This window comes from Rana temporaria, chromosome 2 (assembly GCF_905171775.1).
Source record: "Rana temporaria chromosome 2, aRanTem1.1, whole genome shotgun sequence".
Lineage (NCBI taxonomy): Eukaryota > Metazoa > Chordata > Amphibia > Anura > Ranidae > Rana > Rana temporaria.
In genome coordinates this window covers 6,903,605-6,931,377 of record NC_053490.1, presented here as the reverse complement: position 1 = coordinate 6,931,377, position 27,773 = coordinate 6,903,605, and the positions used below count along the sequence as shown (strand labels likewise).

Genomic DNA, 27,773 nt, shown 5'->3' with positions numbered 1-27,773 from the left:
CCTCCAGATTGGCCAACCTCACTGAGCCCCTCCCAGGAGAAAATCTTAAAATCTCAGGGAATTGGACCTTAGAGGACCATTACAAGGAGTGACGGTGCTGGAAGGCAAGGTAGGAGGAGGATGTGCCTCATATTTACTGATGCTTACTGAACATTTTGAAGATGAATGGTGTTTCGGTGTTTCATGGGAACTTCCCTGGGATGGGTCAGCCGCAGCTATCAGATTGAGATTGAGATTGGACTAAGAACATTTTAAAGGGTCATTGATCATCTACAACAAATGAGATGAGATCAGGTTAGCAGTAGATCAGGATTTAACTGAGTTATCATAGTTGAGTTACCAAAACCTCCCATTTATTTTAGGGCCCATTCACACATAAGCCATCCATTGCCTTGCATTTCGGCTTGTGAGTGAATAACTAACTGCGAACTGAATCGCCTCAAGGCGCTTGGCATCCATTCCTTCTATTTAGCCTTCAGAATAGGTGGGTCTTAAGTTTTTTCCTAAAGGCCTGGTGATTCCCTTCCGTTCAGATCTTAGTTGGCAGTGCGTTCCACAGTCGCGGTCCTTGGACTTCAAATCTTCGATCTCCTTTGGTCTTGTAGCGGGCCTTGGGGATTTGTAGTAGATTTTGGTTAGTTGATCAAAGAACACGATTGAGGTTGTGATATTTTATTTTCTTACATAAATTTTGGGGGCCGATTCCATGTACACATTTGTGTGTTAGGCAGAGGGCCTTGAATGTGATTCGGTCCTTTACGGCCAGCAAGTGGAGTGACCTCAGGGAGGGGGTAATTGATTCCCAGGGTTTTTTCCTGTTACCAGTCGTGCCGCCGGGTTCTGAACGACTTGTAGATGGGCAATCTGGTATTTTGGGAGTCTAAGGTAAAGGGAGTTTGCATAGTCGAGCCTGGAGTTGATTATTGTTCCCACCACTACTGCTGTGTCTTCTTTCGGGATGAAGGGAATGAGTCTTCGTAGCAGACGCAGAAGATGGTGCGATCCGCTGACTACTGACCCAATTTGTGCATCCATTGTCATGTCGGAGTCAAAAATGACTCTGAGGCTTTTGACTTTGGTGCTAGGGGTAATGGTTTGTCCCAAGATGGGTGGGGGCGTCCATGGTGTCCTTGCAAGTCTCTTTTGGTTTGTGTGGAGCAGAAGGAGTTCTGTTTTTGATCCATTGAGTTTAAGGTGACTCTCCGTCATCCAGTTGTCTATCAAAGTGAGGCATTTTTCTAGACTCAGGTATTGGCCTTTTTGTTGTTTATACGAAAGTAGAGTTGAGTGTCGTCAACGTAGGAATGATAGAGTAGGTCCTGGTTACTGATAATTTTTAGGAGTGGGCGAAGGTAAATATTGAAAAGCACGGGCGACAGGGGTGACCCTTGAGGGACTTCACAAGTCACGGTACGTGCTTCAGAATTGAAGGGTCCTAGTTTCACTGTCTGGGATTGTGTCGCATCAAGGTTACCAATTCAATATGAATGGGCTGCCAACACACCAGAAGGGATTAAAACACACTTATGCCTCATACACAAGGCCGGACTTTCCAAGAAAAAAGTCAGACAGGCTCCATCTGACTTTTTTTGTTGGACTTTAGACAGAGAACCTGTTCTCTTTCTTTCCCTCGGACTTCCGACGGACTCAAGGCGGACTTTTGCATGGCTAAAAGTCCAACCGTGTATACAAGGCAAAAGGAACCTTTTTCAGCAATGTAGAGCATCCAACACCCATGGATTGTTTGTTGTGGTGCGCTACGGTGAATCTTGTGTTTCACTCTACTGTATGATACAATGGGGTACAATTCACAATGAATGGCACCACACTACACATAGAGCCGATGCATTGTGATATGTTAGGGGAATGCCCATTCTAGCATGAGTTTTTTCACATTCCCGTGGCTGACCAACTGATTGCGAGACTCAGAGGCCAATCTTATTAAAGTTTTAGTAAACCCCAATGTATGAGGGGGGGGGGGTTGTATAGAATGTGGAAAGTTTAGAACACCTGCCAGGTTCTTATTACTGTCTATGGGTCCAAAGGGGATATTTACCCTCTTTCTATGTCTTGGTGGTCATTGCCAACGAGACACAAAGTGAAGGGAAATCCTAAATTGGAGTTGTCATAGGAACAGGAGATAAGGATACATCTTCCAATGGGGACACTAGTTCTGGGGAAAGCTGTCTGAGCTTGGACTCACACTTGAGTGGTTTTGTGTAATTTAGGAATGTTATTTTTGTATCATGCCCATTTAGACTTGAGTTTTTTCTGTTTTTAGCCAAAGTAAAGCTAGGTATCATGCACGATGGGAAATTCCGACAAGAAAAGTTTGATGTGAGCTTTTGGTTGGAAATTCGGACCGTGTGTAGGCTCCATCTGACTTTTTCTTTCGGGAATTTCCGTCAAGAAAAATTTGAGAACTGGTTCTCAAATTTTTCGAGAAGAAAAGTTCTTGTAGGAAAATCAGATGCAATTCCGACGCACCAAAAAATATGCATGTTCGGAATCAAGTTGACGCATTTTCTCGGCTCGTCGTAGTGTTGTACGTCACCGCGTTCTTGACGGTCAGAATTTGGTGTGACAGTGTGTATGCAACACAAGTTTGAGCCAACATTCCGTCTAAAAAAATCCACGGTTTTCTTGTCTTCTAATGCCGTGTGTACTTTTCCTGAGTGTTATGAGAGTATCTTGGAAAACCTGGTGTGGAGATTTAGTTTTTTCATGTACAGTGGTCAGAAACCACTGTTGGATACATTCCATAAATATATACGCTATATTACCAAAAGTATTGGGACACCTGCCTTTACATGCAGATAAACTTTAATGGCAGCCCAGTCTTAGTCCGTACCATTCAATATTGAGTTGGCCCACCCTGCTGATTGGTCGCCATTGGTTAGCGCACCATAGCGATTCCATTATCCTAGCACCATCTTACTTAACAAGCCTTCATGCCAAGCAAAATAATACATGGATATAGAGTATCTACCATAGGGGTAGGCGGCAAAGTGGACAGCTACTCACCACGTTCTGACACGATCGTTTTTTTAACCAATGGTGTGTAGGCACGACTGACCAGATCAGTCAGCTTCATCGGTTGACCGATGAAAGCGGTCCATCAGACAGTTCTCATCGGATGGACCGATCGTGTGTACAGGGCTTTAAAGTGGTTGTAAACCCACTTTTGAAAAAAAATAAAAATAACACCTGCAAGACAAGGGCATAATGAGCTAGTATGCATAGCATACTAGCTCATTATGAAATACTCACCAGGGATCGAACCCCCCGCTGTGGTGCCCGACACAGCACTGGCTGGCGACATGTCGTCCCGGAGTTATTTCTAGCTCGCAGTCTCCGCTCGAAATTATCCGAAAGTCTATCGGGTTGAGGTCAGGACTCTGTGGAGGCCAGTCAAGTTCCTCCACCCCAAACTCGGTATTCCATGTCTTCATGGTGGTTGCTTTGTGCACTGGTGTTCAAACAGGAAGGGACCATCCCCAAACTGTTTCCACAAAGGGATACACAAAGGGATACACAATGGGATACAATGGGAATCCTCAAACATTGAAGGCCTTCTAGAATAATGCTTCTGGCATTGATGGTCTGTGGAAAGAATGTCCCTTACATTGGTGATCAGTGGGAAGAATGTCCCTTACATTGGTGATCAGTGAGAAGAATGTCCCTTACATTGGTGGTCAGTGGGAAGAATGTCCCTTACATTGGTGATCAGTGGGAAGAATGTCCCTTACATTGGTGATCAGTGAGAAGAATGTCCCTTACATTGGTGATCAGTGGGAAGAATGTCCCTTACATTGGTGATCAGTGAGAAGAATGTCCCTTACATTGGTGATCAGTGAGAAGAATGTCCCTTACATTGGTGATCAGTGGGAAGAATGTCCCTTACATTGGTGATCAGTGGGAAGAATGTCCCTTACATTGGTGATCAGTGGGGAGAATGTCCCTTACATTGGTGATCAGTAAGAAGAATGTTCCTTACATTAGTGATCAGTGAGAAGAATGTCCCTTACATTGGTGATCAGTGGGAAGAATGTTCCTTACATTGGTGATCAGTGGGGAGAATGTCCCTTACATTGGTGATCAGTGAGAAGAATGTCCCTTACATTGGTGACCAGTGGGAAGAATGTTCCTTACATTGGTGATCAGTGAGAAGAATGTTCCTTACATTGGTGATCAGTGAGAAGAATGTCCCTTACATTGGTGATCAGTGGGAAGAATGTTCCTTACATTGGTGATCAGTGGGAAGAATGTCCCTTACATTGGTGATCAGTGAGAAGAATGTTCCTTACATTGGTGATCAGTGAGAAGAATGTTCCTTACATTGGTGATCAGTGAGAAGAATGCTCCTTACATTGGTGATCAGTGAGAAGAATGTCCCTTACATTGGTGATCAGTGGGAAGAATGTCCCTTACATTGGTGATCAGTGAGAAGAATGTTCCTTACATTGGTGATCAGTGGGAAGAATGTTCCTTACATTGGTGATCACTGTGAGAAGAATGTTCCTTACATTGGTGATCAGTGAGAAGAATGTCCCTTACATTGGTGATCAGTGAGAAGAATGTTCCTTACATTGGTGATCAGTGGGAAGAATGCTCCTTACATTGGTGATCAGTGAGAAGAATGTTCCTTACATTGGTGATCAGTGGGAAGAATGTTCCTTACATTGGTGATCAGTGGGAAGAATGTCCCTTACATTGGTGATCAGTGAGAAGAATGTCCCTTACATTGGTGATCAGTGAGAAGAATGTCCCTTACATTGGTGATCAGTGAGAAGAATGTCCCTTACATTGGTGATCAGTGGGAAGAATGTTCCTTACATTGGTGATCAGTGAGAAGAATGTTCCTTACATTGGTGATCAGTGAGAAGAATGTTCCTTACATTGGTGATCAGTGAGAAGAATGTTCCTTACATTGGTGATCAGTGAGAAGAATGTTCCTTACATTGGTGATCAGTGAGAAGAATGTCCCTTACATTGGTGATCAGTGAGAAGAATGTTCCTTACATTGGTGATCAGTGAGAAGAATGCCCCTTACATTGGTGATCAGTGAGAAGAATGTTCCTTACATTGGTGATCAGTGAGAAGAATGTTCCTTACATTGGTGATCAGTGAGAAGAATGTTCCTTACATTGGTGATCAGTGAGAAGAATGTTCCTTACATTGGTGATCAGTGAGAAGAATGTTCCTTACATTGGTGATCAGTGAGAAGAATGTTCCTTACATTGGTGATCAGTGAGAAGAATGTTCCTTACATTGGTGATCAGTGAGAAGAATGTCCCTTACATTGGTGATCAGTGAGAAGAATGTTCCTTACATTGGTGATCAGTGAGAAGAATGCCCCTTACATTGGTGATCAGTGAGAAGAATGTTCCTTACACTGGTGGTCAATGGGAAGAATGTTCCTTACACTGGTGGTCAATGGGAAGAATGCTCCTTACACTGGTGGTCAATGGGAAGATAGCTCTTTATATTGGTGGTCAGTAGGAAGAACATTCTTTATATTGGTGGTCAGTGGGTTGGGAATAAATAACCCCCCCCCCCCAACAGTATTGGTGAAGAAGTATCCCGTACAAACAGCTAAAAAGAGGTACCAAGAGGTGATATACTTGGAATTATGTCGGCACCATCAGGTGGAAGATTGATCAACCACAAACAAAGATCCCCCATGACTAGATGAACCCTAGGGTTCCATAGAACCCTAGTTGACAAAGGCTGCAGAAAAAAAAGGACATTGTTGGAATGGAGATGTAATATGACACACAACAGGTTGTTTGCAATTTGGCCTCGAGTTCGGCAATGTATCTAATATACCTGAAGAATCCCCTTTTATATATGAGAAGGACCCTTTGGCTCAAATGTTGGTCTTTGGAGCAATGAAAAAGGGGGAATGGTCAGAGACTGCAGACACACAGTACAGGAGATAATCAGAGACTGCAGACACAGTAAAGGAGATGGTCAGAGACTGCAGACACACAGTACAGGAGATGATCAGAGACTGCAGACACACAGTACAGGAGATGATCAGAGACTGCAGACATAGTAAAGGAGATGGTCAGAGACTGCAGACATAGTACAGGAGATGATCAGAGACTGCAGACATAGTACAGGAGATGATCAGACTGCAGACATAGTACAGGAGATGATCAGACTGCAGACATAGTACAGGAGATGGTCAGAGACTACAGACATAGTACAGGAGATGGTCAGAGACACATCAGTTCTGGACGAACACACACCTATGCTCGGAACACTAGTTCTGGACGGACACAAACAAGGAGAGAAGGGGAGAACTCTGCCACTTCAGCGCCCCCACCTCTGCAGGTGCCTGGGTGCAAAGAACCCTGTGCACCCTGCCTAGGATCGGCCCTGGTTGCTATAGAGGAACATTTTCCCTGCTGGGGGCTATTCTCATATTCTGCATAGAAACCCCCGGGAGAGTCATCTGCAGATAATTATAGGTAATTTGGTGTGCGTCACACATGAGAATGAGCAGAACACCCCGTCACGTTCCTTGCTCTGGGGCCACATACCGGCTCAGGGATGGGTGCATGGCAGAGTGACAGGCCAGGTACATAGACCTCGGGGTAGGTGTCAGGTGAGCAGGTACAATCTTACCCGGAGGCTTAGCCACCAATACAAACGCTGCAAATCAAATCACTACAACGTAATGAAGATTAGAGTCAGTTTGGACCCCACCTGCCCCGGACACAAGAAAAATCCCAATCAATGTTAGATAGACGTAGATATGGTCTGCTCCTAGGACCATCTATGTAATGTCCACCACTGGACTTAGGAGTGCAAAACCTTAATTTTGACTGTTCCTTCGGTGATACTTTAGTCTTATGGCCATAAACTCCCCCATCTTCCTTTCCTTTTATTTTTCTTACTTTTTCTTCCCCCTTTTCCATTGCTCCAAAGACCAACATTTGAGCCAAAGGGTCCTTCTCATATATAAAAGGGGATTCTTCGGGTATATTGTAATATATAATATCTGCCAACCAGCGGCGTAGCGTGGGTTGTCAGCGCCTGGGGCAAGGCAAGTAATTTTTGCCCCCCCCCCCCGACCCATGGACTTGCCTATTTTCAGCTAGCTCCAGTATGGTCACATGATCCACTGTGTGAGACAGAGGTGGCTGTAGGGAAGAGGAGTGCATGCTTGATAATGACTGGTAAAGCCTGGAGTGGTGACATCATGCATATGATCCTATGTCCCATCTGTTGTTGGCGCTCCCTCCTCTCCACACTTGTGAAAGCGCCCCTCTAAATTTTGCGCCCGGGGCGGTGGCTCCCCTTGCACCCCCCACACTACGCCACTGCTGCCAACCCATCAGCACAGATGAGAAGGGTCTGTCTCTCCTCAGTCCGTCCATCTTCTCCTCCTCTTATTTGTGAGTGTGCTTTCCTAACGTATAGATGGGAAAAAAATACAACCCTTATGTCGCGTACACACGGTCGGAAATTCCGCCGGCAAAAGTCCGATGTGAGCTTTTGGTCAGAAATGAAAGTAGTGTCCATGTTGGCCACTAAATTGGAGAAGATCATCACTAGTGTATGTTACATAGACGTTGGTTGTGCCAACATTTTTTTACAAACTAACATAACAGCTGATGAACTTAAGAAACAAACTTTAATGTGAACCTGATTTCTATGGTTTATGTACTGTGTTGTTATTGGGCACATTACATTAATACAGGTTTTTCTCTACACAGTATAGTCTTTAAGGCTGCTTTCACATTGCAGTGTGCAGCGCGGTGACGGTATAGTCGCGCTATTTGTAGTGCGGCTATACCATCGTGTTTACCGCAATATTCGGGCGCTAGCGGTGAGGTTGCGGGCGGTATTACCGTGGTATTACAGTGCTTTCCCATTGATTTCAATAGGAAGGCGCGGTATAGGAGCGGTGAACACACCGCTCCTATACCGTGGTAAAAATGCGGCTAGCAGGACTTTTGGAGCGTTCCTGCTAGCGCACCGCTTCAATGTGAAAGCCTTCGGGCTTTCACATTGAAGACTACAGGGCATGATTTTTCATGCGGTATAGCAGCGCTATTTTTAGCGCTGTACCGCATGAAAAACGCCCCAATGTGAAAGGGGCCTAATGTAAAGTTTTCGATATGCCGGTCCCTTCTCTGCCTATTTGGTAATTTGGCACTGGTCAGTGGGATCAACCGTGTCCCATTGTTGGTGTCAGTGGGAGGAATAGTGTCCCATCATTGGTGTCAGTGGGAGGAATAGTGTCCCATCATTGGTGTCAGTGGGAGGAATAGTGTCCCATCATTGGGGTCAGTGGAAGGAATAGTGTCCCATCATTGGTATCAGTGGGAGGAATAGTGTCCCATCATTGGTATCAGTGGGAGGAATAGTGTCCCATCATTGGTGTCAGTGGGAGGAATAGTGTCCCATCATTGGTGTCAGTGGGAGGAATAGTGTCCCATTATTGGTATCAGTGACAGGAATTGTGTCCCATCATTGGTATCAGTGGGAGGAATAGTGTCCCATCATTGGTATCAGTGACAGGAATTGTGTCCCTTCATTGGTATCAGTGGGAGGAATAGTGTCATATAATTAATACATAAGTGGGAGGAATAAAGCCCCATCATTGGTGTCAGTTGGAGGTTTTATACCCCACTGTTGTATTGGTGGAAGAAATGGTGCCTCATCACTGGTATCAGTTGGAGGAACAGTGACTCATAATAGTAAAGAGGACCTGTAAAAAAAACAGATCACCTCAAGATTGGGAGCTGACCAACAATAGGGCTCAGGGCCGCCAAAAGGGGGGTACAGGCAGTACACCTGTAAGGGACCCGGAGGTCCCCAGGGGCCTGGATGGCAACCCCCTTTAAAAAAAGGGGTCCCCCCAGGGCCCCAGATGGCAACCCCCCCTTTTTTTAATTTATTTTTTATAAAAAAAATATATTTTTTTAATATATTTTTATTTTTATTAAAGGGACAATTTTTTTTTAGGGGTCCCCAGATCCCCAGGGCCCCGGATGACAACCCACCTTTTTTTTAAAAAAAAAAACATTTTTTATATATTCTTTTATTTTTTATTTTATATATATATATATATATATATATATATATATATATATATATATATATATATATATATATTATATATATATATAATTATTAAAGGGCCCAGAGGTCCCCAGGGCCCTGGATAGCAACCCCCCTTATTTTTATAAAAATAGTATTTTTTTATATTACTTTATTTATTTTTTTTCTTTTTATTTCTTTATATATATATATATATATATATATATATATATATATATATATATATATATATATATATATATATATTAAAGGGCTCAGAGGTCCCCAGGGCCCCATGTGGCAACCCCCTTTTTTTTTATAAATGTTTATTTTTTTATTTTTGTTTATATATTTTTTTTATTTTTATTTTTTATTAAAGGGCACTGGATGGCAATCCCCCCCCTTTTTTTTTATATAATTTTTTTTTTATATATATATATATAATTTTTATTTATTTTTTATTAAAGGGCCCAGAGGTTTTTTTTTTTTTCTTTTTATTAAAGGGCCCAGAGGTCCCGGATGGCAACCCCCCTTTTTTTGTAATTTATTTTTATATATATATATACCTATATTTATATATATATATTATTAAAGGGCTCAGAGGTCCCCAGGGCCCCAGGTGGCAACCCCCCTGTGATTTAACTTAAGCAGGTGTTCATCTCACTAGCGTACCATCATCCAAGCCCTTTACACCCTGCTATATAGACCCATCCTTGGCCTTCACATGGGCCTAGCTGTTGACTCACAATTCATGGTGGATTGCTTTGTCAGCAACAGCTGGCCAGACGATTGGAAGGGGACATTCTGCCTCACACTGACTGAATTCCCTCTTCACGATGCCACAGCCATGTCCATTGTATCCTGTTGCGTCGCAGTTGCGCCATAGCCCTATTTACCTCTATGAAACTTGGTGGCAGGTGGTATGGCCTTCTGACCAAGGACTGGCTGTGGCACCATGTATGGGGCTGTCTGGTGGCTATTGCCTGGCTTTGACAGTAGGCCAAGGCAAATTAGAAGTGCTCCTCAACTGCCTGGTTTGCTGTCTGACGGAGCCCAGGAAATTGTTGCCTATATCTTTTGTTGAACACCGGGGGAAGTTTTCATTGTCTAACTTATGATTGTTTTTCTCTGCAGAGAACATGGACAAAATGATGATGAATTGTCTGCTGGGCCTTGTGTGCTTGACCTTTTGTCTTCATTTCACCCAGGCACAAAGTAAGTAACACACCTTCATGTCCCCATAACCCAGAGACATAAACACCTTCCTAGTGTGTATTTTCACGTATGGCCATATTCAGTGGGGTGGATTCAGGTACGACTTGCGCCCTCTTACGGAGGCGCAGTGTACCGTTTTAACGCTGCGCCTCCGTAAATTACCTGCGCTACGCTTCATTCATGAAGCAGTAGCTCCGTAATTTGCGTGGGCGCTCCCTAAAACTGCCCGGCGTAAGGGCGCGTAATTTAAATGATCCCGTAGGGGGCGTGGATCATTTAAATTAGGCGCGTTCCCGCGCCGAACGTAGTGCGCATGCTCCGTCGGGAAACTTTCCCGACGTGCATTGCGGCAAATGACGTCGCAAGGACGTCATTTGCTTTAACGTGAACGTAAATGGAGTCCAGCGCCATTCACGATTCACTTACGCAAACGACGTAATTTTCAAACATCGCGACGCGGGAACGACGGGTATACTTAGCATTGGCTGCCCCTGCTAATAGCAGGAGCAGCCTTACGCGGAACCCGACGAACGCAAACGACGTAAAATGCGTACGCAGGGCACGCGTAGGGTTGTGAATCGGCGTGAGTATGCAATTTGCATACTCTACGCTGACCACTACGGGAACGCCACCTAGCGGCCATCGTAAGAATGCAGCCTACGATACGACGGCATAAGAGCCTTATGCCAGTCATATCTTAGGCTGCAGTCGGCGTAACAAGCTTTCTGAATACAGAAAAGTCGTTACGCCAGCGCAACTAAGCAATTGCGCTGCGTAACTATGGTTACGCAGACGCAATTGCTTACTGAATCCACCCCACTATGTACAGCAGTGACTGTAAGGAGCCAGCCTGCCCAATAGACTATCCATCCCAAGAAAATATGACCAGGGGTGTCTGCCATGATCCATAATGAAATTGGCCTACAGAAGAATCACATGTGTAATGGGGGTGAACCTCAATGGGATTCAAGGTGGATTTCTGCTGCTGGTCCAAAATGTAAAGTGTAGAGATGCGTTCCTGCTGGGAGTAACTCACTGACCCATCTGTTCAGTTCAACTACTTCCTTATCTATATTTTATTACCGGCAGTGCCAAGCTCTTTTTACACACAGCACGATACGTCACTATTATGTTAATGTGAGTCTAAGGCCTTGTACACACGGCCAGACATGTCAGATGAAAACGGTCCGCGGAACGTTTTCATCGGACATGTCTGCTGGGAGGTTTTGGTCTGATGTGTGTACACACCATCAGACAAAAATCCCCGCGGACAGAGAACGCGGTGACGTATACGACACCAACGTTCTCTGACGCGGAAGTTCAATGCTTCCACGCATGCGTTGAATCAATTCGACGCATGCGCGGGATTTCGGGCCGCTGGTTATACGTCATAACCAGCGGACATGTCCGATGAGTCATACTGACCATCGGACATGTCCGACGGACATGGTTCCAGCGGACAAGTTTCTTAGCATGCTAAGAAACTTTTGTCTGCTGGAAACCTATCCGCTAGCCCAGGAATCCGGTCCGGTAGGCCCTACACACGGTCGGACATGTCTGTTTCAGCAGACATGTTCGGTCGTGTGTACGAGGCCTTAAAAGCACATCTGATTGGCTGAAATACAAGGAGAGTACAAAAACTTGATGGTCAAAGCTTGGTTGTCATCTGGTCCCTCTTGGTCTTCCGCATTCTTCCAATTGCGTGGGTAGTAGGGGGCAGACGCCATCTTTAACTTCAGCCATCCTAGACTCGGTGGGAGGGGGTGTTCCTAGAGGCCATCTTGAGTAAGGACTATTAAAGCAGTTGCGTACATACAAAAACAATATAGACTTTATCGTATAGAAAAGATGCATAGAGAATAGGCATTTTCTGGTTATCATTATGTTCATCACATTCCTTCACACATGTAGTCATCTTTAGACATGGAGGGAAAGATAGAAGTAGTAGAATGAAGATAGATAAAGTTTTTTGCCACATCGAACTAATCATTTCTTTCTTTTCTTTTTCTTTACAGCTCTTTCATCATGTAAGTATCTTCTATGAATCTTTGTTGTAATGTTTGAGTCCTCCAGACAGACCAAGCTGCTTGTGGTGTCTTCCTCTAGAGATGGTGGATTGTTGTACTATTGAGTATAACAACCAGGGCCGATCCCAGGCAGGGTGCACAGGGTGCTTTGCACCCAGGCGCCTGCAGAGGTGGGAGCGCCGAAGAAGCAGAGTTCTACCCTCCCTCCTTCTCTCCTTGTTTGTGTCCATCCAGAACTAGTGTTCCGAGCATAGGTGTGTCCGCCCAGAACTGATGTGTCTCTAACCATCTCCTGTATTATGTCTGTAGTCTATGACCATCTCCTTTACTATGTCTGCAGTCTCTGACCATCTCCTGTACTGTGTCTGCAGTCTCTGATCATCTCCTGTACTGTGTGTCTGCAGTCTCTGACCGTCTCCTGTATTATGTCTGCAATCTCTGACCATCTCCTGTACTGTGTCTGCAGTCTCTGATCATCTCCTGTACTGTGTGTCTGCAATCTCTGACTGTCTCCTTTACTAAGTCTGCAGTCTCTGACCATCTCCTATAGTATGTCTTCAGTCTCCGACCATCTCCTGTAGTATGTCTTCAGTCTCCGACCATCTCCTGTAGTATGTCTTCAGTCTCCGACCATCTCCTGTACCACCTCTGCAGTCTCTGACCATCTCCTGTAGTATGTCTGCAGTCTCTGACCGTCTCCTGTATTATGTCTGTAGTATGTCTGGGGGTCTTTCTAACAGACTCTCTAACATAAGGCCTCTCTGTGTCCATCAGAGAGGCCCCCTCCAGGTCCCAATAAAGTACTCTGCTTCTCTTCCTATATTTTGTTTATTGTTAAGAGATCATGTAAGGATCCCAGGGTAATGAAGACTTCGTGGGGGAGCATCTCTGTGGTTGAGTCATTGCCATAGAAACATTTGTAAAGGGGAGGAGTTAGTAAAATGACCACGCCCATGTGGGGGCGCAAAGAAATATTTCTGCACCCAGGCGCCTGTGACCTTAGGATCAGCCCTGATAACAACTATTGCTACACACATAAATCTCCAAATGGTGTGGAAATATATAACGATAATACAACATGTATGTATATAAAAGATAATAATGAATGTCCAATAATTAAACAAATCCGTGTCCTGAACACATAAAGTCCAACAAAGAAGAGTTGTTGTTCCGAATTGAAACCCAGTGATGAGGTGAACACGTGGAAACATCAAGGTAATGTATCTTCTATAATAAACGTAAGGTGGATACTCTTACCAGAGAAGGTGGACTCAAATGCCATTAACATTGAGTCAATCAAGCAGAGAAAGCCAGGATCTTTACTCCTCCAAGCCAGTCATGGGGTCCCGAACGATTTCCCAAAGAAGCATCCAGGGGTCTTGTGGACAGCCGTACAAGTAGAAAACCAGATTACAAGGCCAGATGGAAGGACCAAAAAAACCTCCCATCAAGCGGGAGATAAGGAGAAAAAAAGGTTCCACATGGTGTAGATCAAAAAGGGTCAAAAGCAGTGGCGGTTCGTCCATAGAGGGCGCTGGAGCGCCGCCCCCTCTGGCTCTCACTGCCACTGAGTCTAATAACATAGATTCATGCATTGCACGAATCTATGTTATTATCGCCGCTGCCGCTGTTCTAATCAGATGGTCGGCGCTCATGTCCGGCCATCTGAATAACGGCAGCTTGTATGGCTGCACGGAAGTGCCTATCAGAGCCAACGGCTCTTATAGGCTTTTCCGAGTACAGCCCTCGGGTCCTGGAAGCTTATACAAGGAACGCACTAGGGATGCGCTCCTTGGATAAGACTGACAGGCGTCTCAGCCAATCAGGTTGGCCAATTCTGGCTATCGGTAACCTGATTGGCTGAGACGCCTGTCAGTCATCGAGGGTGGTTTGAAGACATCGAGGGACGTGGATGGCTGACTCCAGTCTCCAGTAAAGGTAAGTGCCGGGAGGGGGGGGGGGGAAAGGGGCACTTTACAGGGCACAGCGGCGACGAAGGGCACTACTAGGAATGTATGGATGAAGCTACATTAACATTTTCCACAACAAAGTAGCTAAGAACGTTCTAAATCCACCATACCTATAATAATTACGAAATGCCTGATAGTATCAGGCTGATACAGGGGGTGACAACTCTTACACATCAAATGTGGCATTCTCTTCCTCATCAGACTGCTATTCTTGAATAAATATTAGAAGATATGGTTTTATTGATGGGCACAGTGGTGACAATTGATGGCACAGTGGCTGCATTTGATGGGCACAGTGAGGCTGCAATTTTTTTTTTCGTTTGCGCCCCCCCAACAATTTTAAGCACCATCCGCCACTGGTTTCTTTTTATGTCCCTCTTGATGAGAGTTTTTTTGGTCCTTCCATCTGACCTTGTAATCTGGTTTTCTACTTGTATGGCTGTCCACAAGACCCCTGAATGCTTCTTTGTGAAATCGTTTGGGACTCCATGACTGTAGGCAGTGATCCGTCATATCTTAGGCAGTTGTTCCGACGTGATTGTGAGCATGCACACTGGGATGCGTCCACGGGGAGGGCGCATGCGCCGTTCATTATACGTATCTTATATATATATTCGCCAGCACACCAGGGATCATTTAAAAAAAACGTCCAAAAATGTAATGCATATCTATTGATCCAAAAGAGCAACGTTTCGAGGCCACGCAGGACCTCTTCGTCAGGCAAAAGATGACGAAGAGGTCCTGCGTGGCCTCGAAACGTTGCTCTTTTGGATCAATAGATATGCATTAAATTTTTGGACGTTTTTTTAAAATGATCCCTGGTGTGCTGGCGAATATATATATATGATTTGCTTTCCGGTTCCCAGCCGGTGATCGTTTCAGCACCCTTTTACTTCTTGGCCATTTCGCCGGAAGGTGTGCAATCGGAATATTTTTGACATTATACGTATCTGTCTGAGACTCAGCCCATCATTTGCATGGGGTCATGCCTCATTTGCATGGCTCACGCCCACTTCCACCTACGCCGGCTTACGCCTAGGAAACCCAGCGCAGATTTGGCAGCACTGGCTTTGTGAATCCAGTGCTTGCCTCTCTGCGCTGCGTCGGCGTAGCGTATAAAGGATACGCTACAGCGGCATAAGGCTGCATTCACATCTAGACGGACGAAATCGCGGCGTTTTGTCGCCGCAAATCGCGGTAAAAATAGCGGCGTTTTGTACCGCGATTTGCGGCGACAAAACGCGGGTATTGTCCGCCTAGATGTGTCCCAGATTGACCCCCTCTATGGAGATGATTGCCATCTCCTAGCCGAACGCTCGAAGACGCCTGAAAAAAAGGTCCGGGACCTTTTTTCACGCAGCAGGCGACAGGCGTCCGGCGTTCGGCGTGGAGATGTGAACCATCTCCATAGAGGGACATGTATTTCCAGCCCTCTGGCGGCAGAGGCGTAGCGCTACAGGCGTAAAAACGCCTAGATGTGAATGGGGTCTAAATATGCGCCGATGTATGTGAATCCGGGCCTATGTGTTCAGGACACGGATTTGTTTAAATATTGGACATTCATTATTATTTTTTATACACATGTATGTTGTATTATTGTTATATATTTCCACACCATTTGGAGATTTGTGTGTGTAGCAATAGTTGTTATACTCAATAGTGAATATCTAGTTTGCACCTTAGCGCTACATTTTTCATTTACCAAAGAAACAAATTGGGTAAGTATGATGCGATTTTCCATTTTCTGTTTGTGTTGCTATCGGTGAGTTCCCTATGACTTCCTGTCTGGTGACATTTTTATGAACAGTACAGGAATTGAGGTTAAATCACCTTACCAAACCCCTAAATAAAAGTAAAAACCCAACAGAGGGCCAGATCCTTACCCGCGTCGTATCTTTAGTTTGAATCCTCAAACCAAGATACGACGGCATCTGGGTTCGATCCGACAGGCGTGCGGCTTCGTACGCCTTCGGATCGTAGATGCAATACTTTGGCGTCCGCTGGGTGGAGTTCTCGTCGTTTTCCGCATCGGGTATGCAAATTAGCTATTTCCTTTGATCCACGAATGTATGCGCGGCCGTCGCAATCTCATACGTCGTCTCTAGTCGGGGTTTTCCGGCGTATAGTTAAAGCTGGTATTTTGCGGCGTATAGTTAGAATTGCCATGTTAAGTATGGCCGTCGTTCCCGCGTCGAAATTTTAATTTTTTTTTTTTGCGTAAGTCGTCCGTGAATCGGAATGTACGTAAGTCTCGTCTAAGTTAAAAAAAATTACATCCTTGCGACGTCATTTAGTGCAATGCATGGCGGGAAATTTAGAAACGGAGCATGTGCAGTTCATTCGGAGCGGGGACGCGCTTCATTTAAATGAAACACGCCCCCTAATCGCCGATTTGAATTCTGCGCCGTTACGCCGCTTGAGATACACTGCGCCGCTGTAACTTACGGCGCACATTCTTTGGGGATTCGAACCATCAAGAAGTAAGTTACAGCAGCGTAGGTTATCTCACATACGCTGCGCCAATCTAAATGTATGTGAATCTACCCCAGAAGTTGTAACTTTTGACCACTGTACTCAAAACTAAGAAATAGGTTTTGCTTGGATACACACTATAATAAAAGTGAACAATTATGTCTTGCGTGAATGTTTTCTGCTGCAATTAGGAAGGTATTCAGTCAGGGTTGGTGTTGCGGTTGGTGGTCTCCTCCATGCCTTCCATCAATTCATAATTGTCTCTTTTCAACAGATGCCAGAACATGCGGTGACTGTAACACGACCTCAAGGGCCACCTGTGAACAAAGTCAAGGTGTCGCGATTTGTACCTGCAAATCTGGATATGTCGGGGATGGTCTGAACTGTACAGCAATGGTGTTCTGTGACACTGCAAAGTGTTGTCCCAAAGGCTACACCTGGGATGTGAAAAAGAAGCAATGCGCGGACATTAACGAGTGTAATGATGATACTCTGAACCAGTGTTCTCCAACAGATATCTGCTACAACAGGAATGGCATCTACCTATGTGCTGCGAACAGGAACGCTGCCTGTGGAAAATCGGGCAAGTGTAGCGATGACATGGACTGTCTGGAAGTAAACGGCGACGCTCAATGTGCTGATCCTTGCTACAACTACAAAACCATAAATGGAACAGGCCGATTGTACAACCTCGCCTCCCCTGGAAGATTTGAGACAGACCGCAACTACTTTGGATGGTTCCGATATGTCGGCAAGGGGGTCAGCCTGAGAGAAGGGTGTGTGGGTGCCCTGAAGTGTGGCTCCATGCAGCCATTCACTCTTGCAGGAAAGCACCCAAGCTTCGGCGATGGGATAGTCATGGAGCCTCTGCTCAGTAACAGCATTTCGCTTGGATGTGTCCCAGGGCCGAGTATTCCGGTGAAAGCCTGCTCGGGGGGATATTGGGTGTACAAGTACTCGGGATCCCTGCGATTTGATGTCTACTGCACAGGTGAGGCTGCTTCCTTTGGTGGCAGGTTGGAAGGGCAATGTGGTGAAATGACTAACATGACAGAGTGTTCCTATCAGACAGGCAAAGTCCTAAACATAAACCATTCTTCATAGACAACCTCTTCAAGTTAGGCCTCGTACACACGAGGGGACATGTCCGATGAAAATGGTCCGCGGACCGTTTTCATCGGACATGTCCGCTTGGAGATTTCGGTCTGATGGTTGTACACACCATCAAACCGTAATCCGTGCGGACAGGATACGTGTTGACGTGGCCCTGCCGTCGCGGCGACGATGACGCGGCGACGTGCGCGACCCTGGAAGGTCAATGCTTCCACGCATGCGTCGAATCACTTTGACGCATGCAAGGGCTTTCGGCCGAGCGGACATGTCCGGTAAGTCGTACAGACGACCGAACATGTCCGACGGGCAGGCTTCCAGCGGACATGTTTCTTAGCATGCTAAGAAACATTCGTCCGCTGGAAACCTGTCCGATCCGCCGGAAAATTGTCCGGTCGGCTGTACACACGACCGAACATGTCTGCTGAAACTGGTCCGCGGACCAGTTTCAGCAGACATGTTCGGTCGTGTGTACGAGGCCTTAGAGACATCAAGGGGCATGTGTTTGAAGCAGTTAGTCTTTCAGGAGCATGGGTTTTAAATGACAGTATTTGATTCATCACCAGTGAACAATTGGTGAAAGCTACCTTCACTGCTTTATACACTTAATATGCCCCCAAATGTCACCACATTTTTGGGGGAATTATTGACAGAGAACCTTCTATGAGGTGACGTATAGACAAATAACCTCTTATGGAGGGGATATATTGACATAAAACCTCACAAGAAGGGAAATATTGACAAAGAACCACCTATGAGGGGATGTATTGGCAGAAAATCTTATATGGGGAATGACTGTCAAGAAACCACCTATGAGTGGGTATATTGACAGGCAACCTCCTATGAGGAGAATTATTTACAGGGAACCTCCTATGAGGGGATGTATTGAACGGGAGCCTCCAATGAGTGGAATTATTGACAAAGAACCTTGTTTTAGGCGATGTAGTGATATAAACACCTCCTATAGAAATACGGAATTATTGTTAGAAAATATCTCATATCGGGAATTTTCGACAGAGAACTTTATTTGATGGAATGTATTGACAGAGAACCTCCCATGAGGGGATGTAGTGACAGAGAACTTCCGACAAGGGGATGTATTGACAGAGAACCTCCCACGAGGGGATGTATTGACAGAGAACTTCTGACGAGGGGATGTATTGACAGAGAACCTCCCATGAGGGGATGTATTGACAGAGAACTTCTGACAAGGGGATGTATTGACAGAGAACCTCCCATGAGGGGATGTATTGAACGGGATCCTCCTATGAGTGGAATTATTGACAAAGAACCTCCTTTGAGGGGATGTATTGATATAAAAACCTCCTATGAAGAGAAATATGGACTTATTGTTAGAAAACGTCTCATGGGGGAATTTTCGACAGAGAACTTCATATGATGGAATGTATTGACAGAGAACCTCCCATGAGGGGATGTGTTGACAGAGAACCTCCTGGGAGGGGAGGTTTTCACAGAGAACCTTTGATAACAGAGTGGGGAAGGATTGTCAAGAAACCACCTATGAGTGGGTGTATTGACAGGCAACCTCCTATGAGGAGAATTATTGAAAGAGAACCTCCTACGAGGGGAAGTATTGACAGATAACTTCCTATTAGGGCATGTAGTGATAAACAGCTTCCTATGAGGGGATGTATTGACAGAGAGCCTCCTATTAGGGAGGTCTTGACAGAAAACCTCCTATGAGGGGATGTATTGACAAAGAGCCTCCTATGAGGTGATGTATTGACAGAGAACTTCCTACGGGGAGGTGTATTGACAGAGAACCTCCTATGGTGGGACTTATTGACAGATTCCCTCCCATGAGAAGATTTTTTGACAGAGAACCTCCTATAAGAGAGTGTGTTGACAGAGAACCTTCTATAAGAGGATGTAATGACAAAGAATTTCCCATGGGGGGATGTATTCAATCAAGCCGGGAATGTGAGAACATTGTAGACTTGTTGACTCCTCTTTATAACATGGACTTCACATGTTGTTGCTTAGCACTCCAAAGCCCCAGTGTAAGATATAAGCATCAAATCTTTTCCATACCTAAAATATCCATCTAATTTCTAATGCTACATTTTTATAGTTATAGAGGTTGTACATGGTAGACGATATGTAGAGCATTGGACAAGCTATTTGCCTGGACTGAGCAGTGTGCTGCTAAGCAGGTCTGAAGGAAAAGCCTTCCCTACCTATGATGACCACGACACCTAGTCAACACAATGGGTGACTTGGGTCAGGAGCCCAGTAACAGCTGCAACCTTCTCATACCTGTTCCTAGTAGTATGGCTGCAATGCTAACTCATTGGTTTTAATGTCCTTTGATCCACAGACCAGGAAATAGATGAGAAAATCTGACTTCAACGCAAGTTTACTGGATGCATTTTTGTCTGCTTGACAGTCAGGCAGTGAGCATTTTCGTAGGTGAAGTCAGCTTAGAAACAGGTTTCAGTTCAATTTATCCAACACTCCATTGGTTTCAGAACTCTGCCATGAGCTGGGAAGGACTCCTGCCATGGTCACAAAAACATCTTATTCAGCTGAAAATAGGAACATTGGGAACCAAGATGGAGGCTTGTGCTACGTGTTTTCATAATAACATATCAGGCAAATTCCGTATGATAGTCAACTAATAGTCAAACTCACATTGTGCTTGTTTTGTAGGACCCGTAAATCTCAGAAAGTGAGACAAAAATGTGTTCAACTTCCTCGCCATGGAACTTTCAGAATAAAACAATATTTATAATGAATTTTTGTGACTGTGTGCAAATGACTGAAACTTATATCTTTGTTTTATTTCAGATACGGTAGCCCTTGCCCCAGCTATAACTACCACCCCAACTACAACTACTACAACCCCAACCACAACTACTACAACTACTCCGACTACTACCCCGACTACAACTACAACTACTACAACTATTCCGACTACAACCCCAACTACAACTACTCCCACTACAACCCCAACTACTACAACTACAACCCCAACTACAACTACTCCAACTACAACTACTCCAACTACAACCCCAACTACAACTACTCCAACTACAACCCCAACTACTACTACTCCAACTACAACCCCAACTACAACTACTCCAACTACAACCCCAACTACAACTACTCCAACTACAACCCCAACTACAACTACTCCAACTACAACTACTCCAACTACAACTACTCCAACTACAACCCCAACTACAACTACTCCAACTACAACCCCAACTACAACTACTCCAACTACAACTACTCCAACGACAACCCCAACTACTACTACTCCAACTACAACTACTCCCACTACAACCCCAACTACAACTACTCCGACTACAACCCCAACTACAACCACTCCAACTACAACCCCAACTACAACTACTCCCACTACAACCACAACTACTACGACTGATGCCATGGAAGGTTCAGGATCGGATGGCTTTATAGGTGACAGTATTCCTCGCCCAAGAGTACGTCGTGCTTTGTATACAAGGTTACCCACAACTACAACTGCCACAACCACCTCCACAACAACCTCCACCCCTTCAACAACTCTGAGCACCCCCGCTCGTGAGTTGCTTGAGGTTCTTGGACACCTTAAAGCCTTGGCTGACAGTATGTCAAAGACACTTTCCGAATCCGATCGTAAATGGATTAATAACAAGGTGTCCCAAATAACTCAGCAAATAAACGAGCAGGACCCCGCTACCATTAATGCTGCTCTCAATAACTTCTCCAGTGAGCTAATCCCAGCCATACACAATTTGTTATCATCCAACTTTCAATAAATACATATTTTATTCTATTCTGTCAGTTTATGGGTTTCCTCAATGGGTAAAATGATTCCTGTGATTGTACAATATAAATGAAGACATGGGATCCTCTATGAAATCCCGTCAGATTCTAAGTAATGCTTACTCGGCTTCTCCTTTCTGCAATGCGCCATTAATTAATTACTATAATTGATTAGTCTATTCTCTAACTGCAATGTAAACTCTCTTATTAAACAATCAATTCAATAAACAATGATAATATGCAAAGCATAATGGCAATGTACATGAACAAAATCTGTGGGGATTGGGGGGGTCATATAGTTTATCCATTGTATGGAGGTTTATATTCTTTTTCCATGGTATGGGGGTTACTATACTCCATCCATGGTGTGTGTTCTAATGTACCAGGCAGAGAAAGTCTTCAGAGGGTCTGTCTACCACTGAAAACTCTCCCTGATGGCTTTTATGTATTTTATTTTATTGGCCAATGTAGCAGGAGGAGCGTACAGGTGGGCGGGGGACACGGAAATGGGTGGGGAAAGAGGGGTGGGTTGGAACAACACAAAGTTGGGCGACGATACCCAAAACTCCAAGTATGGGAATTGTGCTCCATCTAGCTGTTTAAGTATCCAATGGATGAAGAAACCAGAGGCTGACTCAGCCCACTAGACTCCACCTATTACTAAAAGGCCCCCTTTTTTTGAAGGACGTATCCTTTTAGCTTAACGATCCTTTGGTTAACACTGGTCACATTTTATTTATAGATTAATTATATATTAACTGTTAAAAATAAATACTGGAATGGTGGCAAATGGATAAAGTTTGATCTGAAACCAGATTTGCAGAAGAACTGGACAATTTGCAAAAATTAGATGCTTACCAAATTATTTTATTATTAATATTATTATTATTATTATTATTATTATTATAAAAAAATCCTTATAAACGCAGTCTTGTTGTATGACTATAATGAGCAGGGAAATTCTGATCTTCTTAGCTCCCTTAATGCCCCGTACACACCATCACTTTATGTGATGAAAAAAAACGACATTTTCTGTGAAGTAAAAAATGACGTTTTTGAAACTTCAATTTTCAAAGATGAAGTTGCCTACACACCATCGTTTTTCTCACAATGTTATAGCAAAGCGAGGTTACGTTCACCACTTTTTCCATTGAAGCTTGCTTCATAAGTAGCTTCTGGGCATGCGCGGGTGAAAAAACGTCGTTTTAAACGACGTTTTTTGCTACACACGGTCAATTTCTGTGAAGTAAAAAACGACGTTTTGAAAAACGACACATAAAATTAAAGCATGCTTCAATTTTTTTTGGTCGTTTTTTTAAAAGACATAAAACGACGTTTTCCCCCACACACGGTCAATTAAAGTGACGTTTTTAAAAACGTCGTTTTTTTTCATCACATAAAGTGATGGTGTGTACGGGGCATTAGGCCTTGTACACACGATAGGTTAACCAGAGGACAACGGTCTGAAGGACCGTTGTCATAGGTTAACCAATGAAGCTGACTGATGGTCCGTCGTGCCTACACACCATCAGTGTCAGAACGCGGTGAAGTAAAACACAACAACGTGCTTTAAAAAACGAAGTTCAATGCTTACAAGCATGTGTCGACTTGATTATGAGCACGCGTGGATTTTTAACCGATGGTTGTGCCTACTAACGATCGTTTTTTGCCCATCGGTTAGGAATCCATCGGTTAATTTTAAAGCAAGTTGGCTTTTTTTTATGGTTAAATAACCTATGGGGCCCACACACGATCGGTTTGGACCGATGAAAACGGTCCATCAGACCGTTGTCCTCTGGTTAACCTATCGTGTGTACGAGGCCTTACTGGCCGAGATACAGTGACCTATAAGCCCCTATAGCACTTCTGGAAGAGCAAGGTCTTCAAACTCTTCCTGAAGCTTAGCAAATTGGTGGTGTTTATTAGGACCAACAGTGATTCACTCCATACCTTAGCCCCCCCCCCCACGTCACCGAGAAAGCATGTCCTCCTCGTCTCTGTTCCTTCACCCTAGGGACAACAACATTTGTTTGTCCTGCTGAACGAAGTGCTCTACTAGAGCTCTACTAGATTGTTGATTGGCTCCATTGGGCAAACCGTTTTGCTCCCACCCCATTTATGTAAATCTTTGGGCCCCATCCCGATTCACTAACCAGACCGCCAACCTCCGGTCACAAGGTGAATGGTCCCAGTAGGAAGTTTATCTGATATAGTACTGATGTGGCCTTCAGGCTTTTTTGCTGTTTTGATATGACATAGAATCCCTTGCTTGGACTTTATTAGGTTCAACGAAATGCAGGACATGGAAGTGAACTGGTATAAGGTTTAAAGCAAAGGAAGATTCAACCTATCAAGCAGATTTTCTCATTAATACAGCAAGATCAGGGTCCCCAAACTAAAATAAAAATGGCCCACCATAGAACTGCTTGGGTCAGGTTTCTCCTCTGTGCTGTGATCATCCTACCAGTTGGTTGCTAGGGCAGTGGGCATCCTAGCAACCAATAAGGTGCTTGTCCCAGCAGGTGGATAATATTTGCTCCACCCAAACCTTGTCCACCTCCTGACTCCAACCCCCGCTGCTATAATGACCACAACCATGCTGTATGCAAGGTAAGGATGGACCACTAATAGGGACACCCCAATGAGTGTAGCTAGCTTTGTCTTTTAGGTAGTACTTCTTAATTACAACAATGGCTTGAAAATTTTGAATTATTTTTTGTAAACTCAAGATCAAGAACAATATATTTATCAATAAATTAATGCATGTAAATATTTATTTATGTATATTGTATCAATAAACACAATTAATGTGTTTCTCTGTCTTGTAGTTTGTGTCAGTACATTAGGGAATCATGAGAAAGATAAACAGAGCATCATGTCCTGAAGGCAGCTTAGGGGCGGGGTTTAGGGTTGTGTCTCTCTCCTCATGGGAGGAAGATTTGGTAAATGGGCAGGGATATATGGATTACACATTTTTTTTTATTTCAGAATTACAATAAGTACAATTTTTCCCAAACAAATCCAAAATCACAGTTAGAATTAATTTTGTCCAAAAAAACTCTCTACCCTTCTGCTTTAATTTTTTTACTATTAGGAAGTCGAACAAATGTTCCAAAAACGTAAAAAAAACAAAACACACGTATAGTGGTTGAACTGGATGGACCTTTATTCATGTTTGTCAACTATGTAACTATGAAAGTCTTCTGGTGTATGGCTCACAACAAACCCAGTGGGAAGACAGCCCAACTGGGAAAACACTCACGGGTCCCAACAGTGTGTAGAGGTTTCAGCTAAACTGACAGCGCCTGTTAGGGGGGGGGGGCATAATGCAGGTTGGCAATCTTGTGCCCAAACGGGAAGATATCCAGAGAAGTTGTGAGCCCTATTCTTTCCCTGCCACTAGTTCTGTCCCTAACAGACATGGTACCTGTCCCTACTATAGCCACTCGCAAATGCGACCCAAGCCAGGGAGCATGGGTCTTAAATAGGCTGTGCCTGACCCAAGATGGCTCCTAGAGTCACATGGGGCTGTAGCATCCAATCGGATAGCTTCCAAAGTGACCCAGGAAAACAAAGAGGAACCATGTTCCACTTGACTTCCTCTCCAACTGCAATGCTGCTGCAGACAAGCACCACCTGCAGTGGAGAAAGTAGACTGCAACTGCCTACAAGTCAGCAACAATAGACCCCCCCCCCAAGCAACAATATACCCCTGCAACAAAATACCCCTCCATCAACAATAGAACCCTGCCAGCAACAATAGATCTCCTAGCAGCCAGCAAAGGTAGACGCCCCCAGCATCCTTAGGCAGTTTATAAACAACCTAGGACTGAAGTAGATATACCGGGATCACAGTTGAGGCTACAACCATGTAAATGAGCTGTTACAGGCTTGTGAAAGCATCTCTCTCAGTTTGATCAGATGCTTTAGACACCAGAGGATAGACCCCAGATCTCTCTCTCAAAAAAAGAGAACCTGTCACAGCCCATGCTATCACAAGGGATATTGTTCATCCCTTGTGATAGCAATTGTAACGACAACCCGAGTATGAAAGGGGTTAAAGTCGTTTAGAATTTTACATTCCCGAACACCAAGGCAGCTACCAACACTCCAGTCAGGTGAACAAGAAACCCATACGAATAATTTGAAGGTCAAACAGGAATATATCTTTATTGAGGAATACAGTCTTATATACAGAAAAAGAGGAGGTTCTTACAACCTGCTCATACCACTCCAGCAATACACCTGTGACCAGGAACCTAATTAACATGAGCTCATTAACGAATCCCTTAGACAGCATAGGTGGCTCATAGGCATGACCTTTCAGGTCCTAGTCTTGCTATCTCTTAGCTCCCTAACTACAATACACATTATCATACATATCAACATAGAACTCCTTCACACAATTACAGGGTCAATTAGCACAAGCAACAATGAAAGACCCGTATATGGCTTGAAAGACAACAAGCATATAAGTTGGTAATTACAAGGGAAGTAGAGATTAGACGACTTTTCCTGCGACAAGCTTTGTTTGCAGATGGTGAAAGTGTGGGAAGAATGCTGGCGCAGGTGGTAAAGTCTAATTCTTCCCCCTCCGGCGTTCGGTCCATCAGATTAATAAGTGGCGCGATAACATCAGACACCTCAGAGATAGTGCAGACCTTCTGGGCATACTACCAAAAACTTTATACTACACAGAAGGGGGGAAGGGAAAAAGAAATGGAGGATTTCCTGGGGAGACTAGAAATCCCGCTGATAACACAATCAGAAAGGGAAGAATTAGAAACCCCAATAGCACTTGGGGAAATACAGGTGGCAGTAGCAGGTATGGCGAATCAAAAATCGCCAGGACCAGATGGACTCCCGGTGGAAATGTACAAATATTATGGAGATATATTGTTACCTGAGCTCATAAAAACTTTAAATGGAGCGGCCTTAGAGGGTAAACTCCCTGCCTCAATGTTGGAAGCAACTGTAATAATCATACCAAAAGATGGGAAAGATCCTCTGGATCCCGCGTCATATAGACCCATATCCCTTTTGTGCTCTGACGCTAAAATAATAGCCAAGGTCTTGGCAACAAGGCTTAACAGGGTTATCTCAAAACTAATTCACCCTGATCAAACGGGATTTATAGCTAATAGATCTACCAGTATGAATATCAGAAGGACATTTCTAAACCTACAAACCCCAACACAGAATGAGGGATCAAGAGCTGTATTGTCACTGGATGTGACCAAAGCCTTCGACAGCGTAGAATGGGGGTACATATGGAGGGTGTTGGATAAATTTGGGTTTGGCCCGATATTCTCGGGGTGGATAAAAATGCTCTATGACAACCCTAGTGCCAAGTTAAAAATAAATAATGAATTTTCAAAAAAAATTGTCCTTGAGAGGGGGACGAGACAGGGGTGCCCCTTGTCACCCCTGCTCTTCGCCCTAGCGATGGAACCTTTGGCAATTGCCATAAGGTCAAACATCGAGATATCCGAAATCCAGAGATCGACGGGAGAAGAAAAAATCGCGCTTTATGCCGACGACATCCTGCTCTTCCTGGGAGACACGGGACAATCACTGACAAAAGCAATGAGCCTGGTGGAGGAGTTCGGGAGTTTTTCGGGATTAGGAATAAACTGGGGGAAATCCGAGCTACTGCCGATAGACCCGCTTGGAGAAACGGCGATACGGGGATTGCCACAGTTAACAGTGGTAGATACAATGAGATATTTGGGGATATTGGTGACGAAAAATCCCAATCAATACATCAATAAAAACCTTACCCCCCTACTTGCTAAATTCAAACAAAAGATCTACATTTGGAAGCGTCTCCATTTGTCAGTTGCGGGTAGATGTAGTTTAATCAAGATGATCTGGCAACCACAACTTCTATATATAATGCACAATTCCCCAGTGTGGATCTGTAAGAGATGGTTCAATAAAATTGAATCTCTCTTCAGAGAGCTAATATGGAAAGGGGGACAGGCCAGGATACGTCTTCGCACATTACAACTCCCGGTGGGGGAGGGAGGACTTGCAGTACCCCAACCCGAGATTTATTATTTAGCGGCACAACTGCAACAAATAGGGGGAGGTAATATTCCAGGAGGAGGTACCCTTAACGGGATGATAATGA

The 27,773-nt window shown here is 44.4% G+C and overlaps 1 protein-coding gene across 1 annotated transcript; it reads left to right on the top strand.

Annotated features, from left to right (window-relative positions):
• On the top strand, positions 1-24,524 carry LOC120928137 (cell wall protein DAN4-like). The gene is made up of 6 exons (XM_040339249.1): positions 1-109; positions 10,192-10,272; positions 12,288-12,299; positions 17,016-17,732; positions 20,660-21,583; positions 24,469-24,524. Exons 2-6 carry the CDS (start codon positions 10,197-10,199, stop codon positions 24,522-24,524), a joined length of 1,785 nt encoding a protein of 594 aa, XP_040195183.1. The 5' UTR covers positions 1-109; positions 10,192-10,196.
• Positions 24,525-27,773: the final 3,249 nt, after the last annotated feature.